This window comes from Neurospora tetrasperma (assembly GCF_000213175.1).
Source record: "Neurospora tetrasperma FGSC 2508 unplaced genomic scaffold NEUTE1scaffold_1, whole genome shotgun sequence".
Classification (NCBI taxonomy): domain Eukaryota; kingdom Fungi; phylum Ascomycota; class Sordariomycetes; order Sordariales; family Sordariaceae; genus Neurospora; species Neurospora tetrasperma.
Window position 1 is genome coordinate 2,138,194 of NW_009799099.1, and position 18,007 is coordinate 2,156,200.

Below are 18,007 nucleotides of genomic sequence, written 5' to 3' on the forward strand. Positions count from 1 at the left end.
TCTCTCAAAATTGTGCCATCTGATAACACCGAATGCTCCATGTCTCAGAGCCCAAAAGAATACAATACGGGTATATATTGAGCAGCCAAGCAAACTCCAAAACTCCTTAACACTATTACATGCTTTAAGTCTTTAACGACTCTTCTTCCTTGCAATACCAGACCTTTTGTCGTAAGATCATTTCCTCGTTCTTCATCATGAGCGTCACCCACGTTCCTCACAGTTTACTGCACATCTAACCCAACAGAACCTTAACCATTTGCCCAACCTCCATCTTACTCGGCTGCAACGCCGTTTGCACCACAACATTCTCCCTTCCGCCCACTGTCACGATTTTCAGCCATTGCGGCGCCACCTCACTCGCCAACAGCCGCACGCACCCCGCCGCGTCCTCCTGCGAGATAGGCGTCCGCAGCGAATCCTTGAGCTTGACCAGCAGCGCCGTCATGGTAAACGCCATGCGCGCCTGTGCGCCCGTGGCCGTGCAGAGCATCCCGATCACGGCCGCCACGTCCTCTGCGCGCTGTAGCGCCGCACGGCGCTGGATCTCGGCGGCCGAGGGACCGCTCAAAGCGGCGAGGGCGGCCTGATTCTCTTTGAAACGGATACGGTCGAGAAGGGAGAGTTTGGTGCTGTCGGGTTTGAGGGAAGAGGCAGGGGTTGTGGGCTGCTGCTGCTTTTCTTGTTGCAATTGTTGCTTGCGGACGACGCCATTCTTGAGTTCTTCGAGGGTACGCTGGTTCTTGTTTGAGAGGGAGGCGGCTTTGATGGCCGAGGCACAGGCCTTGATCGGTGCTTGCGGAAGCGTGCTGAGGAAGAGAGAGGCGACTTGGCCTGGTCGGCGCGAGTGCCAGAGAGCCCGGAGGTTGGACTCGAAGTCCATGTTCAGCTTGTGTTCCAGGAGAGGGCCTGAATGGCTTTCGTGTAGCTCGATGCAGATCTTGCCGCGACCATAGTCGGAGATGTAGAAAGGGGCTTTCGAAGGTGAGGTGGTTGCTGTGGTGGTGGTGGGCTTTGAGGATGACGATACCCAGTTCAGAACGCCGATGTAGCGCTGGATATCCTCGATCGTCACCTTGCGCTTGCCCCAGGTTCGGGTGACACTGGGCAAAAGTGTGCGCAGATCGACCGGCAAGTTGGAGCCGTTATGAGCCAGTTGCATAGTGTAAGTCTTGAGAAATGCGGCTTGGAGGTCAAGCAGCTGGACGAGCTCTCGCGGGAGGTCGTGCTCACTGCTTTCGCCAACATGATGTTTCGACCTTCTCTTCGCTGGTGACTGGAGAGCCAGGCGTTCCAATAGTGTCTCGGCTTCTGCGGCATCGTGATTATTCTTGTGTAAGGGCTCGTCGTCTCCCTCGAGCAACCGCCGCTTTCGATTCACGGAGACGGCTGGCGCAGAGAAGTTCGGTATGGCTTTGAAGTCCAGCTTCTTGTTTCCGTTATTGTGCTCGATCTTGACAGACGCGGTGTCCTCAAACCTTACGGTCTTCTTCCTCCTGCAGGGAGTCTCGCAAGGAGCAACGTTCTCGTTGTCCTTTGTGTCATCGCTCTTCTGGCGGAGTTTCTTGGAGATGGTTGGCGAAGACTCGAGATCAGAGTCATCGGTGACTTTTCTCTTTCTTGAACTGAGAACAATCTCTATCGAGGAAGTACGGGTCGTTTCGGCTTGGGCGCGCTTCTTCAGAGTGCTGTCTTTGCTGGGGCTCTGTTGGATTTTGGCAAGACGGGCGAAGTCGCCAAGATCGGGAGGATGAGCTTGTTCACTCGGGCTAAGCTTCCCACGGGCGGAGCGCGTGTTGCGGGAAGTCGCGCCGGGCATGATTGAGGATGTTGTCGTCGATTATGTTGATGTTTCGCTATGAGCTCTTTTATGGAGAAAATAGAGATGAATGTTGCTGTGGTATAACGGTAAGATGGAGATAAGTTTTGTAGTTTGAAGGCTGGCACCGGAAACCATTGTTTGGATAATGTTGCAGCAACAAAATACTGGAGCAAGTGGGTTTTGACGAAGTGCGAGATAGCAGAGAGCCAAGACAAGAAGGCTGGGACAGGGGTCTTCAGGTTGGTGAGCGAGACGCAGTTATCTAGTACTTATTCACGCGTAAAGTGGAATCGCGACGCGGATGCGCTAGCGCACTCATGATTCCAGTCCTGCATTACATACTGTACTACGGTGCCGGACCTTGCGGGCTGTCCAGTCATGGGCGGGTGCATAACTTATGCGTTCGATGCACTGTGCGCTTTTCGAGGAGAATTGTCCAATGACTCTCATCCATTTCAACCCTAACCCTAGTATGTCGCTGAGGGGTACGTCACTGAGGGGCTGTGCTCACTTCTCTTTCCGCTTCCACTCCCAGCGCCCCGGAGAGCATCCATCCGCTCGCTTTCCTGGCGTGAGATGAGACGAATTCCGCTCCATTGTTGGCGCTCTTGGTGCGTGATTGATTGTTCTTGTACCGTGTCGTGCTGCCTTTGATCTATCATTCCATCTGTCGGATCGAACTTGACCATCAACATCCACGGCGTTGATACTCGGCACTGCTGTTGCTTTGTACCTTTCTTCTTCCGGAGCACCAATCTTTATGATCTGAATATCTTCAATTACTTTTACTTCCATCAACCCAGTGACCATCATGGCGGATCCAGAAGTAGCAACTAAATCTCCCGAGAGCGACGCACTCGAGGACATTCCTGTCGCTGAGCCTACTACAGTACCTAATACAATCGACTCACCTTCGGCCTCTGCTGCCGCTCCAGCTCCAGCTTTGTGCGATAACTGTACCTCAGACAGGCCTACTCCTGCTGGGCAAAAACCGACGGGTGAGATTATCAAGCTCAACGACATTGACGTTCGTTTCTCTTCCTTCTCCGATCTCTCATTCGCATCAAATGACTAGGATGAATCTAACGAGCATTTTCCTGCTCGCAGGTATACGTTTCGAAACCGGCCGACTACCCTCACACTCCATCCAAGCTCCTCCTCCTCCTGACTGGCGGCACCGGTCTTCATAGCGTGAACAATCAGATTCAAGCCGATAGGTTTGCCCAAGATGGCGGTTTTGTCGTGGTCATGCCCGATCTTTTTGAAGGTGACCCAGCACCCAACCCGACGACCGCACCAAGTTCCGAAGAGCGCTCTGCCACTGACGCAGACACCGGCTCGGCTGCCCCTACATCATCGTTTCTCGATATCTTTAGGACCAAAGCCGCCGAGACAGCCAAGAGTTTCCTCATCGACATGTGGCTGGCCCGCCACACCGAAGACAAGATCATGCCCATCTTGGAGAAGGTCTTGGACGGCGTACGCGATGAGTTTGCCGATGCGGTAGCCTACGGCGACGGGATTTACGCGGCAGGATACTGCATCGGCGGTCGATATGTTCTTCTGCTGGCGCGCGAGCAAACTCAAGCTTCGCGGAAGGCCTCGATCAGCGAAAGGCTGGGCGGGATTACGCTTCCATGGGCGCATAAGCCTGCTGCTCCTGCTCCTGCTCCTGCTCCCACTGGTTTGGGCGGTAGTGAAGGAAATAACCAGAGCGGTGATGATCTTGAAGCGAACAGACAGAACAAGATTTCGGGCCCACGGGTTAAGGCGGGAGCGATCGCGCATGCGACGCTGGTGTCAAAGGACGATTTCAAGGGTCTGAAGGCCCCTATCAGTATGGTCTCGGTGGAGCATGACCCCGTCTTCCCGGATGAGGTGCGCATGGCGGGCGAGGATTACATGCGCGAGAACAATGTTGAGCACGAGGTACAGGTGTACCCCGGTGTGCCGCATGGTAAGCTGCTATTTGCTTACCCAAAGTTTGGTAATGTCCTAGCTAACAAATCAACAACAGGCTTTGCGGTTGTAGGAGAGTATGAGGATGCTCATATCAAGGAGGCACAAGCTGCCGCTTTTGAGCAGATGTTGAAATGGCTTGCGGAGCATTGAATGATGTCTTGGTGATAGTACAGGCGTTTCCTACTATATTTAGCGCTCAGGTTCGGGTTTCATATCGCGGCATCCGATGGGATTCCGCAGGTGAAGATAATTGCAAAAGGGTATCGCAGCGCTTTACTTGCATCGCTGGTTGGCAAATGACCCCTGACTAGCTAGGGACAGCTTACGGTCCTGTACTGGTACTGTCGTCTATGAGACAGTGCAGATAATCTTGCCCATGGTCGTGTTCGCCTCAAGCTGCTTGTGAGCCTTGACGATCTCCTCAAAGGGCAAGACAGTGTCAATGAAGATTTTGAGCTCACCGCTCTCGAACTTGGGCAGGTATTCGCTCAACTTGTCCCTCAGCTGGCCCTGATAGTTCTCGTCACGGCTCCTGAGGGTACTCCCTTCCACGCGGGCCCTCTTGTAAAGTAGCTTGGAGATGTCCACCTTGTCGGCTACAGCACCGCCCATCAGTCCCAGCATGCAAATGCGCCCATCACGAGCCACCACATCCAGGTTCTTCTGGAAGTAACTGGCGCCGATAAAGTCAACGACCAAATCAACACCCTTGCCATCGGTCTTCTTCATGATCTCTTCCACCCAGTCCTGTTCCTTGTAGTTGAACGCTGCCGTCGCGCCCAGCTCGTTCTCGATGAACTTGCACTTGTCAGCCGAGCCCGCCGTTGCAAAGATTTGTTTCGCGCCGGCAAGCTTCGAGAGCTGAATGCCCGCAATAGACACCCCCGAAGCTCCCGCATGCCACAAGATCGTCTTCCCCTGCTCGCCGATCCCGCCCAGTACAAAATGCAGCGCCTGAGTCGCTGTGATCCACGTCTCCGGCACACCCGCCGCCTGCTCGAAGCTCAGGTGCGCCGGCTTATGCAGCAGCATTTTGGACGACACGGCAATGTACTCGGCATAGGCGCCGCCGTAGGCTAGGCCAAAGACTTCGTCGCCGACGTTGAAGTCGCCGTGGTCGCCATCTCCAAAAGACTCAATGGTGCCGGAGAACTCGACGCCTAAAGTGCTGGGTGCTTGAGGAGGCAAAGGGTAGTGGCCCTCTCGCTGGATCAGGTCCATGCGGTTGAGGCCGAAGGCTTTGACTTTAACGAGGGCTTGGCCAGGCTGGGCTTGGGGGAAAGACGTGTCGGGGTTGATGAAGAGGTTGTCGGCGGAGCCTTTGCCGTTTCTTATGTCTGTTTCATTTGGGGCGTTAGATTTCTGTATGAGAGGCTACTGTAGGGGGGGTTTCGATGCGCTGGTCGATTGGAGGACCTTACCCACTGCTTTCATTGTCTTTGGTGCCATTGTGGGCTTGTTTTTTGTCCGTTGTTATTAATGTGACTTTTCGAGTCTCGTTAACCTGTGTAATCCTTGCTAAATAAGGCGTCTCCGTTGCTGCTTCAAAACGATTGGTTTTCGCAATATCTACATGAGAACTGAGTAAAACGTGGTGTTGAAGATGTGAATGTCAATGGGCGTCTAGCTCGATGACGTTGACGATCCGAGCTTGCTTGATTTGTAAACATTTTCCCCACCATGGGGTACCATCCCTCGGCTTGTGTTCCCACACTCAAACACCTGTACAGTCTTGGCGGATGTGTGCGAATGCACACACACACGACTTTTTGGCAAAACGGACCATCGATAAGATTTCATTTGCTTATATCTCTACTAAACGAAGAGATGAAAGAAAACAGACTCAAGATATAGAATTAGCGTACTTAAGACTATTAAGATAATAGTCTTTTCTATAGGATAATTGAATTTCTTCATCTTCGTCTTTCGTTTCGATGGTCCGTTTTGCCAAAAAGTCGTGTGTGTGTGCATTCGCACACATCCGCCAAGACTGCACAGGTGTTTGAGTGTGGGAATGACAAGTGCTGAACAACGCCAACGAGCCAACGAGCCAAGCATTTGTGTACACTACATCAGGTTCAGGATAACGCCCTTTCGAGGCCTTCTGAACAATTTTCAAAGCATGTTGTCCTACAGAATTTCCCCAGATCCCCCAGGTCACGACGCCCTAGCCTGACGGCAGGAGAGATAGCTCGAAGAGACATATTGCCTGCCTAGATCAGCCCTAAACTGAAGATAACCAGCAATGTTTGGCTTCCATAGCGAAATGCACGCAGCGCGAGCTCCCACACAGTAAGACGTCTGAAAAGAAAAGAGGTCTGAACGAATCAGCTGAGATGATGAAGATCCGGCAATGCCTACCGAGTCAAACCCTCTAGGATCCTGCCATGGGTTTCTATTTGTATGTTTCAAAAAAGAAGCAATTGAGGTTTGGTAATGCGATTGCAGCTTCTGTCAGAAAAGACAGCCATGGCTGGGACTTCGCAACGTGAATGAGTTGTATTTGTTTCCAATGTCCAATCCATGCGGCAAGGGCCCTCCTGCCCTCCTAGACAGGCCAACACATCCACAAATATGTAGGTTTGGGATGGGTCGTTTGGAGATTGTGGAAATTGCCCTGACCATGCCGATGGCCTCGTACCCGGATCGGACTTGGGCCTGGAATTGGAACTGGAAATGGGCTTCACTCACACCCGCAACAGATGGATGTCAGGTGGTAGAACATCACATGTGATAAGATTAGGTATCAACAGGTCCACCAGTGTGGATTGTACTCTGGGGATGGATCTTCATCTTCCAGTCCACTCCAGTGCCGTCTCCAAAAAATCCCTCTTTGTGTCGTGTAGTGTAGAATCCACCAGGGAGATGCTGTCACCGCCAGTGTCCACGACACCCGTTAAACCGGAACAGAACAAGCTTTTGTTGTGGGCACCAAAATCCGTCCATGGAGAAGGTCGAGGTTCATGATCCATTTCATCCGATCCATCCGTCAACCTATCCATCTCATATACTCGCTTTCTCATCATTATTATCATCATCCTCCTCCTCCTCCTCCTCCTCCACCTCTTCGAGACTAGGGACCTGGGGAAAAAAGACCTGGAACCTTGATTCGAAAGAAGATGCGACAGGGCTAGAACATGGACGGTTGAAAGTCTCAGTGCTGGACCCTGCAGGTAATAAATTCAGGCGTGTCCAATCACCTCGCGCGCTCGGAGGAACCCCTTTCCAGGAACGCTTCCAGAAATAGTCCCCATCGAGCGCGCACTGTAGGGGTACCCGACGTATCGATGTCCTCAATAGATTTCCAAGATTCGTGGGCAGCGACTGCCCCTGCACATTTCGGCGTTGCAATTCTCCTCTTGGTCCTGAGTTTCCATCCAAATTAACACGAATAGGAAATTATTCGTGCTTCATGATCCAGGTATTAAAGCGTAGCCCAGAAGCACAAACCTCTTATCTACAATTTCGGACAATTTCCATTCACCAACTGGTTGGTACAAAAGGACTAAAAAGATGCGCAAACGACGACGTTCTTGGGCAATCAAAGGGATGTGGTGTTCTGGCTGCTGCGAGACCTACCTAGGTACCTAGTTAGTGAAGGTACAGGTGAATTTGGCACTGTCGGGCGGTTCGTGACCTGCCTTGCTGCAAAGCGCTGCAAAGGCAGGGGAGGGTGGCCGGAAGTACCTACCTACATGATCCACCGGGCCTTCAGCCTAAGATGAGAGGCTTGCTCCGACCACAACCGAAGACGCACCCTCGCACCCTCTGGACGCTTCATTTCTGTCTTTGAACGGGCATCTACTGCAGGTACCGCACCCAAACACCAAAACACTACAACATCAAAACGAGACGACACATCCCAGCATCCAGTATCCATAACCATGAAAAGAACCGAAAGAGGAGGGTGAAGAACGGTTGTACGACAAGGAACTGCAGGTGGCGGCATGAACGAATGGATTGCTGCTCACGACTGGTTGAATTGGAAGATGACGGTTTGACCATGAGGCATTTCATCGATCCAATCACTTCTGGTTCCTGCATGCCTGTGAGAATTGCCCTGTACCCCACCGAGACCAAGAGGAACATGGCAAAGACAGCGACCACGATCTGGGAGCACCCTTCCTCTCGGCAGATCCAGCCTGTCAGCACGCCAACAGGCACATTCAGCAGGCACAGAAGAAACGGTAACAGGGACGCTGACAGCAGGAAACAGAAGTAGTATTTCCACTTCCTCCTATCGACACCGTCAAACATGTCGGCCACAGGAACAGTCCGTCCCGAGTGGGAGGTCTACTAATCTCTCGGGTCGCCCTGGAGTCCACCCATCGGCATCCCTTCAGGTCCTGTCGGTCCAGTCTCCCGCCTTTCCCACTGTGTCGACAATTGGAAGGCGCAGTCTGTGCACCGGGTGAAAAGCTGCAATTTCGCTGGGATACTGGGCTTCTTCTTCTTCTTAGCCAACAACACCACGCATGCCTAAAATCCGTCACTTCTTTTTTGGAACATTGTCACAATGGCCTCCAACAAGCGTTGAGCAGGCAGTCCCTGGCAGTCCCAAGCCCGTATCGATGGGGTTCCAAGGCGGTCCAAGGCGGTCCAAGGCCACACCCCCCAGCACCCCAGGTGTGCTGACAAGGCGCCGTGATTCGAGTGATCGCGTGCAATGGCGAGAAGATGGGTCAGGCTTGATTGTCGGTGGCTAGCGCCATGCGGCAATAGCGACGAGATGCAAGGTGATGGATACGGCATGGATACCACCCAAGGCGGTCTTGGGTCGACAAGGGGCCTTTTGTGGCCTTGGGACGCTGGGCCGATCCACTAATGGAGAAAGCTCCCCAATTTCTACGGTATATAACAGACGATCGCTCGCGAAGCGACTCCATTTCCCCTTTTCCTCCCTCACCCACATCCACGCTCACTCCACACATCTTGGCTTTTCAGTCAGTTCCATTCGTTTTAATATCTCAGCTGCCGACGTTCGCCGTCCTCAACTTTTCCCCCTCAACGACGAACACACAACTCCTTCTCTGAGTACATAATCCCCACCAACAAATCAGCCAAAATGAAGTTCTCTGCTGCCGCCGTCCTTGCCGCTGCCGCTGGCGCCCACGCCTGGAGCAACGTGACCTACACCACCGAGATTGTCACTGCCGTCACCACCTACTGCCCTGGCCCCACTGAGATCACCCATGGCGGCAACACTTACACCGTCACCGAGGTACGACACGGTCTCACCCGAGACACGGGGAAGGGAACGCTGGGATGAAAGACGGGAACGGGAACTAGAGCCTGGGGCTGGGTTGTGTGAGGGAACGCCGTGTCCCGGTGTCCCCGGTGATACCGCAACATAAAGCCCCATGGAACCTGGTCCCGGCCCCGGATTCGTCCCACCTTCCATCTGTTCCTCCGCAGTCTGGTCCGCTTAGAACGAGAAAATCATTGCTAACGCGTCCTTCCTTCTCTAGGCCACCACCCTGACCATCTCTGACTGCCCTTGCACTGTCACCAAGCCCATCATCACCACCTCGTCAGTGATCTGCCACAGCTGGTGCGTCCCGTCTCCTCTTGGGAGCCGTTTAGAACATGAATTAACTAACACTTAATCACAGCACCGGCTACGTCAACTCTACCGTCCCTGCCCCCACCTCGGCCGGCTCCGTTGGCACTGGCAGCGCCCCCGCTGTCGTCACTCCCACCGTCAGCCCCTCCGAGGTCCCCACCGCTGGTGCTGGCAAGGCTGCTGCCCTCTCTGGCGCCGGTCTCGTTGGTGTTCTCGGTCTCGCTGCCATCCTCCTCTAATTTCCTGTCCATGCGTGACAGCCAAGCGTTTCGACTTCCATGTCTCATGATCCCTCGATTCTCTTGATCGGTAATAGTTAATACTGCCCCGCCAACTACCATGTTTCGGCATGACGTTGCGGCGCCAAGGGGGTTGCGCTTGGAGAACTCAAATGGCTGTGGAGTTGGATGTATTATGGATGTGGATTTAGAGAAGGGAGGAGAAATTTATTTTAAAGGATACCCAGGGCTAATGATAACGGGGAACGCAGAGTCCCAATTTTGTTTGGATTCTGTGTTTGTATGAACTTCTTAAGACTTTTGTTTTTTTGGGAAAGCATTGGGATTTGCACACACTTTCAACCTTTCTACCACCACCATTTTTGCATTACCTGATAGATGGCCTGGTCCGCGGTGTTGTTTCTCATGTATCCCTTTACAAAGTCTTGACAACGGCTCACATGCACCCTTCTTCTTACCCTTGGTGGAATTGTGTTCCAATAGGGAGTTCAGTGGGCTCTCTCTGATTGCAAACAATACTAACACTCTTCCATTCTGAACGAACTTGTTTGGCATGACATGATTACTGCCTGGACCAATGTGAAACTCCGCTAATCTCGCCGTGGACAAAAAGGTCTCATAGCTTTCAGACGGGCGAGCTGACCTCGCCGGGAAAGACGACGACGACGACGGAGCAGAAGCGTGCCGGTGGTCAGCATGCAGTTAGTAGAGCTAATGGGAATAGAGGATTACGTAGTGGAACCGGGCAGCTGTTATCGCGATGGCCTTTCTGGGCGACTGTCCGACCGCCTTTCTGCACCCTTTGCAATTTTTGTTTTTCCCTCAAAGATTATTTGGGAATTGCTCCGGCCAAGAATGGTCTTTTAGCAGCTTAGGAGCCGACCGTTTACAAGCAAATGATCATGCAATCAATGACTTTTACAGAGAATGTCACCAACACAAGGTCACATTCATTTCATCATCATTTACGCGCTCACTGAAATCCAACTAATATCACAACCCACTCGCACGTTTTTGGACGGATATCACCCTCACTTCTGCCATGTTCAATTGTGACGAACAAAGGGAGGTCGGCCAGACCTTTCTTCCCACAGCAACCTTTATGCAAGGTACGCCTCGGCGCGTGCATCCTCATTGGTCCGATTAGGAATGTTTGTCTCATTACGTACGGACCACTGCAGTACATATGCCCTGTCTCTCCTCACGCCGACACCGAGGGGGTGGAATCACGGAGTCTTTGTGGCAGGCATTGGGCACTAGAACTACCTAGTTGGTTGCAAGGGAAGCGAGATTGCCGATTGAAAGTGGGGGCAGTTGTAGTGCAGCAGATTGTGCGATAAGTGGAAGGCCCCGCGACATGGAACGCTGAACCCTCATTGAAGAGACAGATCCACATGCTTACCATCAATCAGCACATCAACACAGTGATGCCGACGCCACTCCGCATGAGACCATTCACCACGAAGTGACAGCAAAATGATGGGGAATTTGGCGTCACGAAACTCATTATTACCTACGTTGTCAAACGCACGCGGCAAGACATATTACCGGCAGATGGCGGAGCATTCACAACGGTCGGACTTGCCTGAATACCTTCTGGCGCCTCCCTCAGATTGTTTTTTCTTGTTCAACCACTGTCTAGCAACGAGACATGTTCGTTGACCACCAGGCGAGGCTTGACTGTCTGGATGTTCAAGCTAAGAAGAGGTGGATTACCGGAGTGAAATGGTGACATCACTTATCAGCGGTTCATGATGGCCCGCTGAGTAGGTCATTGTTCATCGTTACGGTTGCTGTTGGTCTCCTCACTCGATCGCTCCCGGGTCCGTCAAGTTTGATGACAGCCGGCTGACTGGAAGTTTAGAGGATTCCCCCGTCGTGCTATGACATTCATTCGCCTCGCTACAGCCTCTTCGATCGCTTGTCAAGTTTTGTTGCGACAGCTGGTTTCAACTCTCAATTTCCATCCAGCCACTACAATGGCGCCGGCTGTTATTGAGATGGTTTCCAAAGTCGAGTGACCGAAGAGCCATTCAGACCCTGTTAGTCCCAGAACGAGGCTCAGATGCCGGTGAAGCATCAGGATGAACTCTATCTAATCAAAGCTTATCACACTATTGCGGAGTACTTCGATACCTGGTTGATGTTCAGAGCCTCATATCACAGGGAATTCCAGGCCAGCGAGGCCACGCTTAAAGCGAGCGACGAAATGCTATACTCGGATCTGGAAAAGATCTGGAAGACTGGAAGGCGGGCATTTAAGGCTGAAAGAGACCCACAGGTACCGCGCCGATCCGGTGGATGAAGCTGTGATCTCACCCCGGCGTTTCGGGTGGGCTACCGGATGTCTAAGACCCAGATATGTCTCCATCTCTTCTTGCTTTTTGCTGGATCCTCTAGGTTTTTGATCGTACACTACATGCTTTGATGGCCTGAGCTGACCTACCCCTGACATTGGGCTAAGAGGCATTCGCCGCTTTGGCTAGCTCCCGTTGACTTTCTCAATTAGTATTGTTGACAGACTATAATAACTACTTCCTTCTATCATGTGTAGATGCTCTCCCCCTTGGCTACGCAGCAGCACTGGTTTTTCTTGCTTTACTTCCCCTGCGCAGAAGGTTACCGAGTCGTGGTTATCCCCACAGCGTTTGCGGTCATCAACACAGCATCTTGATGCGATCCTGCACCGCGAAGGTTTCAGAACCACACAGCTAGATGTGGTAAATCATGCCTTTTTCACTGCTTAAACAAAAGCAGAACACGTTCGGGAGCCATTCGCCCTACCCCTTTTGTATGACTCTAACCCGCTGCGGGCTAGTATGATAGCACCTGAGGACGGCCCTCCGTATGCCCAAAACCATGATGACTTCAAACACCCAAACGATGTCTTTTTGTCTCTGAATTGGCCACGAGTGCTTAGAACATTCTGTCCATTCACATCATTGCTTCGGCTAGCTCCAAACTCCGAGCCAGAAATGGCTGTTCGCTGGCACTCCATTAGTGCCTTCCCCGCGTCGACCCCTCAGACGGACCTTTAGGGGGGAGCATGGGGGAATGCGGGGAAATACTCATTTGGCACACTTGCTGGCACGAGTATGTCTGCCATCTCAAGTCCAGTCAAAGATCGGCCTGAAAGACTGCTGAGGACCTTCGCTCCACCCGTTCTCCAAGTCTACCAACTCCGAGGTTGACGATCCTGTTTGCAATGCAGTCGGAGGCCACGAATTTGATATCACTTGTTTGCTTGTCTCCTCCTTGACCCCCTCCCTGTTCTTACCTAACCGTCCCGTCAGGAAACATCCCTCTTCTCTGCGCTCTTTGTCTTCTTTCACTTATCCCCTCTTCAGATATCTTCCTGGATCTCGATGCTTACTTGTCTATAATCTACAGTCCTCTTGCAAGCTTTGCGTCAAGCAACAGCACCTTTATGAAAACTCCATGAATCTTATCTAACCAGTCTATAGATAGATTAGGTCACATCACTATAAACACAATGACCCATCCTCAAGACGAGGCCCAGCATTTCTCTCTCACCGATCCCGAAAGATTCTGGGGTCATCAAGCTGAACAGCTTCACTGGCACAGAAAGCCTTCTGCGGTTCTGAAACGCACGACTAAAGATCTGAAATCGGGTACCTCTCACAGTCATTGGGAATGGTTCCCAGACGGCGAGATATCCACCTGCTATAACTGCCTTGACCGTCATGTCCTAGCTGGGCATGGAGATCAGCCCGCCATTCTGTACGACAGTTCGGTCACGAACACCAAGCAGCGTTTGACCTACAAGCAGCTTCTTGCCGAGGTCGAAACTTTTGCCGGGGTCCTTCGAGAGGAAGGCGTCAAGAAGGGAGATGTTGTTTTAGTTTACAGTCAGTTCAACCATTTACGGCTTTCACGAGTGTCCACTGAGCCAGCTACTGACAGCCTATTTACATAGTGCCCATGGTGCCCGCCACTTTGATCGGCATTCTCACCATCAACCGCTTGGGTGCCATCCACGCTGTTGTCTTTGGTGGCTTTGCTTCCACAGCCCTGGCTCAGCGCATTGAAGCCTCACGTCCAGTCGCCATCTTGACAGCTTCTTGTGGTATCGAAGGTAACAAAGGGCCTATCAGTTACCGCGCCTATATCGAAGAAGCTATCAGCATCTCATCCTTCAAACCCCCCAAGACCATCATCTGGCAGCGTGAGCAGCTAGTGTGGCGTCCAGTCAAGAAAACTGAGGGCGAGCGGGATTGGCAGAAGCTGGTCAAGAGCGCGCGGTTCAGAAATATCAAGGTTGACTGTGTTCCTGTAAGGTCGGCTGATCCCATTTACATCATCTACACCAGCGGAACCACAGGTCGACCTAAAGGTGTCGTGCGCGATAGCGGCGGTCATGCTGTTGGGCTGCATATGTCGATTTCGTATCTGTTCGGTATACATGGACCAGGTGACGTGGTAAGTTGGCGTCTCGTTCACAAGTCAAAGCTTCGCAAAATGAAAGCTGTTAACAGGACCGTGATCAGATGGGCTGTTTCAGTGACATAGGCTGGGTAGTTTCACACAGCTACACACTTTATGGTCCCCTACTGACAGGCGCCGCCACGGTCCTCTACGAAGGTAAGCCTGTTGGAACACCCGACGCCTCGGCTTTCTGGAGACTAGCCGAGGAATACAAGATCAACACCTTGTTCACCGCACCAACGGCACTCAGAGCCATCCGAAAGGAAGACCCTGACAATGTCTTTATCACCGAGATTGGCAGACGAGGTGGGCTCAAGAGCCTCAAAGCCCTTTTTCTTGCTGGAGAGCGGTTCGAGCCAGCTATCATTAACATGTACCAGGACTTGCTCAGGCGGTATGGCGCGGCAGGCTCCCAGGTTGTTGATAACTGGTGGTCGTCAGAATCTGGCTCGCCGATTTCGGGTGTTGCGTTGGTTCCGCACGCAGGCAAGAACAGGAAGACGAATGTGAAAGATCATCCGCCATTACCTATCAAGCCCGGGAGTGCCGGAAAGGCCATGCCTGGGTTTGATGTCAGGTATATAATTTTCATTATACCCATTTCCTCAGATGCATGGTAACTAATGCTGCACCGTAATGATCAGAGTTGTGGATGACGAAGGCAACGAGGTGCCCCGGGGCAACATGGGAAACATCGTTCTGGGCCTTCCACTGGCACCTACTGCGTTTCGGACACTTTGGGGGGATGAGGAACGATTCTACAAGAGTTACATGATTCGCTTCAATGGCAAGTGGGTTGACACTGGCGATGCCGGCTATGTCGACCAAACAGGGTACATTCACATTATGGCACGCACTGATGACATTATCAACGTTGCCGCCCATCGTCTTAGCACAGGCAAGTTACCTCTCCCATTTTTTGTCATCTACTTGCAAACATTCCTCTAACACCCCGCGTCAGGCACGCTCGAGCAAGCAGTCACAAGCCACCCCCTCGTCACCGAAGCATGCGTGGTTAGCGTCCCCGACGCCCCCAAAGGCCAGCTTCCTTTCGCCTTCATCAGCACCTCGGACGGCGGCGCCGACGTCAAGTCAGACGAGCAGCTGTTCCAGGATATCCAGAAGCTCGTCCGTGCCCAGGTTGGTGCCATCGCCTCGCTAGGCGGGATGATCCGGGGCAAGGGCATGATTCCGAAGACGCGCTCGGGGAAGACCTTGAGGAGAGTCCTACGCGAACTGCTGGAAAATGCGGTCCATGACGAGTTCGACAAGCCCGTCAATATCCCCTCGACGGTGGAGGACCCGAGCGTAGTGGATGTGGCGAGGGAGAAGATTAGGGAATATTGGCATGCGAAGAGCGGGTTGCATGCGGCTATTGAGGCTAGGGCGAAGCTTTGAAAGGCATGTAGTCACGTAGAAGACATTGTTAAGCGTGTATTTGCTTCATGATGAGAGATACTTGCCCACTTTTTCACACAACTTAGGGTAGAGTCTATGTAGGTCAGAGGCAGTGAGCTTGGAAAGCAGAGTTGATGATTTTGATCTGGAAGGTGCACACAAGGTTATCCTGTCCTAGCAGCCCCACAATCTATTTTGTCCCACATATCCTCTTACACCCATGAGTTTTTCTAACTAACAGCCCGATTAGCTCAGCTGGTTAGAGCGTCGTACTAATATCAGTTCTCTGATATCAAGTCAATGCGAAGGTCAACAGTTCAATCCTGTTATTGGGCATTCATTTTTTTGAAGGTTTCTTTTCATGGCAGCGTCATCTTATCCTTCGCTATTTTTACCTCCCCTCCCTCCCCCTTCTCTTGTCTCATTTGCTCATCTTCTTAGAATATATGGTTTTGTTTTTTTTTGGTTTTTTGTTTTTTTTTCCCTAAGCCAAGTGTTATTCTTCCAAATTCAAACCATACTTAGAGGAAGTAGGCACACGAGTCAAAAAGGTGTCAGTCTAAAGAACAACACAGTGGTTGTTGCACTGACCGAAGGTAAAAAGCAGTCACCGACAACCAGACAAGATTTTAGATCTCCAATCAACCGCTCAAACAATCTTCAATCTATCTCTACATCCAGTCTTCTCTCTCGTCACTCGCAGTCCAACACAAAGTTGCGACTGGCTGTGCGGTCCCGGGGCCGGGCCCGGTCCCGCTCTCCATCTTTGGGTTCCAGACTCCCGCACTTGCTTCCCGGGATATACTTCGAATACGAGGTGGACGAAACCAACTCAGCCGGCTCGTTCGTCGAATGTTGGGCTTTGTGGCACCAAGACAGTTACAGTAAATGGGTCAAGGCTCTTTGGATTGGACGGGATGCTTGGAAACAACTTGACAAGTTCCATGGTACATGTTAGTCAGTCAGTTGAAGGCAAGAAGGGGGTTTGGAAGATTGGCTGGATCGGAGGGTACCGAACCCTTTCAGAAATCAGGTAGGTAGCTGACTACAAGCTAGCAAGGTTGAGATTGATCCATGAAGATGATGTATCTGCGTATATATGTATATATATATTTCATGACACGATAGCGTAGGTAGCCAAGTGAATCCGAAACGGCACTACAGGGCTTCGGGGCTGCGGTGGCTGCGGATGCTACGAATAGGAAGAAATACCTCAAGAACGATTATGTTGTGTAACTGTTCGATTTCTGTTGTGTTCACATACAGTCGACGAGTCAGTTAGTCCATGCTTGGTCAATTCCGATTTCACTCTTTTTTCTTGGCTCTTATCAATGGTTCCTTGCTGATTACGTTGGGTTACCGGTAGTCCAGGTATGTAGCCAAATATTATTTCCTCTCTAGTCTTCGTTTGTCTGGGAGGTTTGTTTCGAAAATGTTGTTTCAACAGTTTTGAATTCATGATACAAGAGAATGGTACAAGAAACAGGCTACCAGTTCTGTGTCTGAACCAGAGCTTTTGCAGTTTCAAGTAGCCAAGGTAAGTCGTTCAGTAACTTATCAGTACCTATGGTAGTGCCCTGTTTAAACAAGTATGTGTGTTTGAGTAAGAGGTATAGGAGACCTAACTGACAGCCTTGTGTACCTCTGATTACATGGAGTTATCACCCGGGACTTCTCACACAAGTAGTAAAGTTGTAAGAAGCGGCACAACATAGAGATTTACATGTGTTTTTCAAAATTCCGGTAGGTAGTCGTACAGAGCTATGTCATGGAAGAATCCAAGTCTACATTAAATAAACTCTTTCACCATACCTACCTAGTCTTCGGCGTCGGACCATGAGGTCTCACAGGACCGATAACGCAAAATCAAGAACCAAGTTAGTTGGCTAGCCCAATATGTATCGGTAAACAGGAAGCTTACTTCCGGTGCCCATAAAACTATTCAGTGAGAATCCCAGTTTCCCACCTAGTCACCATGAACATGGCGGCAGTCATAACCTAGCAAGCGGCAGAGACGGCCCTCTAAAGCCAAAGATCCAGGCCAGAACCTGGCTAACAGAAACCAAAAGAGAAGGCCACACACAAATAAACATACGTCGGCATGCCCCATGAGCTGACGAGAAGTAACCTCGAAGAAAGGATATTATGCCAAGGTTGAGCTGGTCTAGGCCACTACTAGCGCAGGCGCGTGTTCACCACCGACTATCCGGTCTTGACGGCTCAGTCCATCTGCTCATCTCATATCATATCAGTTGTCGAATGTCCAGAGAAAGGGAACTCCCTTCATTTACCTAGCCTGTCATACCTACCCTGGTTCAACTAGCTTCCTTTGGACTAAAGGTATCCAGGAAACGTGTGCATGTACGTTATGTGAAGCGCTGTGTCCATCCGTGGCGTGGCAGACACCGCAGAACAACAATTTGCAAAGAAGAAATTCAAACGGTCTTGTTGTCTGTCAGTGTGTGTCTCTCCATCCAAGGTGACCCTAGTTTGACATCATGCCATGCAATGCCATGCTATGCTATGCAAGAAGAAGAGGGGAGGGGAGGGGGGGGGGGGGGGGGGGAAGGGAGGGGT

General features: G+C 51.5%; 5 protein-coding genes across 5 annotated transcripts; 3 read left to right on the top strand and 2 right to left on the bottom strand.

Annotated features, from left to right (window-relative positions):
* Positions 1-44: 44 nt before the first annotated feature.
* NEUTE1DRAFT_75996 (uncharacterized protein) lies at positions 45-1,819 on the bottom strand (the record flags this gene model as incomplete). Its single annotated transcript, XM_009849591.1, has 1 exon — positions 45-1,819. The coding sequence occupies one exon, from the start codon at positions 1,817-1,819 to the stop codon at positions 236-238; it is 1,584 nt and encodes a 527-aa protein (XP_009847893.1).
* Positions 1,820-2,633: 814 nt separating this feature from the next.
* NEUTE1DRAFT_24920 (uncharacterized protein) lies at positions 2,634-3,700 on the top strand (the record flags this gene model as incomplete). The annotated part of the gene is made up of 2 exons (XM_009848732.1): positions 2,634-2,849; positions 2,930-3,700. Coding segments are annotated over 2 exons (987 nt in total), but the record flags the coding sequence as incomplete, so codon positions are not given.
* A 158-nt stretch (positions 3,701-3,858) lies between these two features.
* NEUTE1DRAFT_76002 (uncharacterized protein) lies at positions 3,859-5,301 on the bottom strand (the record flags this gene model as incomplete). The annotated part of the gene is made up of 2 exons (XM_009849592.1): positions 3,859-5,121; positions 5,206-5,301. The coding sequence occupies 2 exons, from the start codon at positions 5,231-5,233 to the stop codon at positions 4,133-4,135; spliced, it is 1,017 nt and encodes a 338-aa protein (XP_009847894.1).
* A 3,385-nt stretch (positions 5,302-8,686) lies between these two features.
* NEUTE1DRAFT_115823 (uncharacterized protein) lies at positions 8,687-10,143 on the top strand (the record flags this gene model as incomplete). The annotated part of the gene is made up of 3 exons (XM_009849593.1): positions 8,687-9,005; positions 9,253-9,335; positions 9,397-10,143. 3 exons carry the CDS (start codon positions 8,850-8,852, stop codon positions 9,584-9,586), a joined length of 429 nt encoding a protein of 142 aa, XP_009847895.1.
* A 2,743-nt stretch (positions 10,144-12,886) lies between these two features.
* NEUTE1DRAFT_119805 (uncharacterized protein) lies at positions 12,887-15,572 on the top strand (the record flags this gene model as incomplete). The annotated part of the gene is made up of 5 exons (XM_009849594.1): positions 12,887-13,455; positions 13,524-14,026; positions 14,095-14,609; positions 14,677-14,930; positions 14,994-15,572. 5 exons carry the CDS (start codon positions 13,080-13,082, stop codon positions 15,428-15,430), a joined length of 2,085 nt encoding a protein of 694 aa, XP_009847896.1.
* Between the last annotated feature and the right edge of the window lie 2,435 nt (positions 15,573-18,007).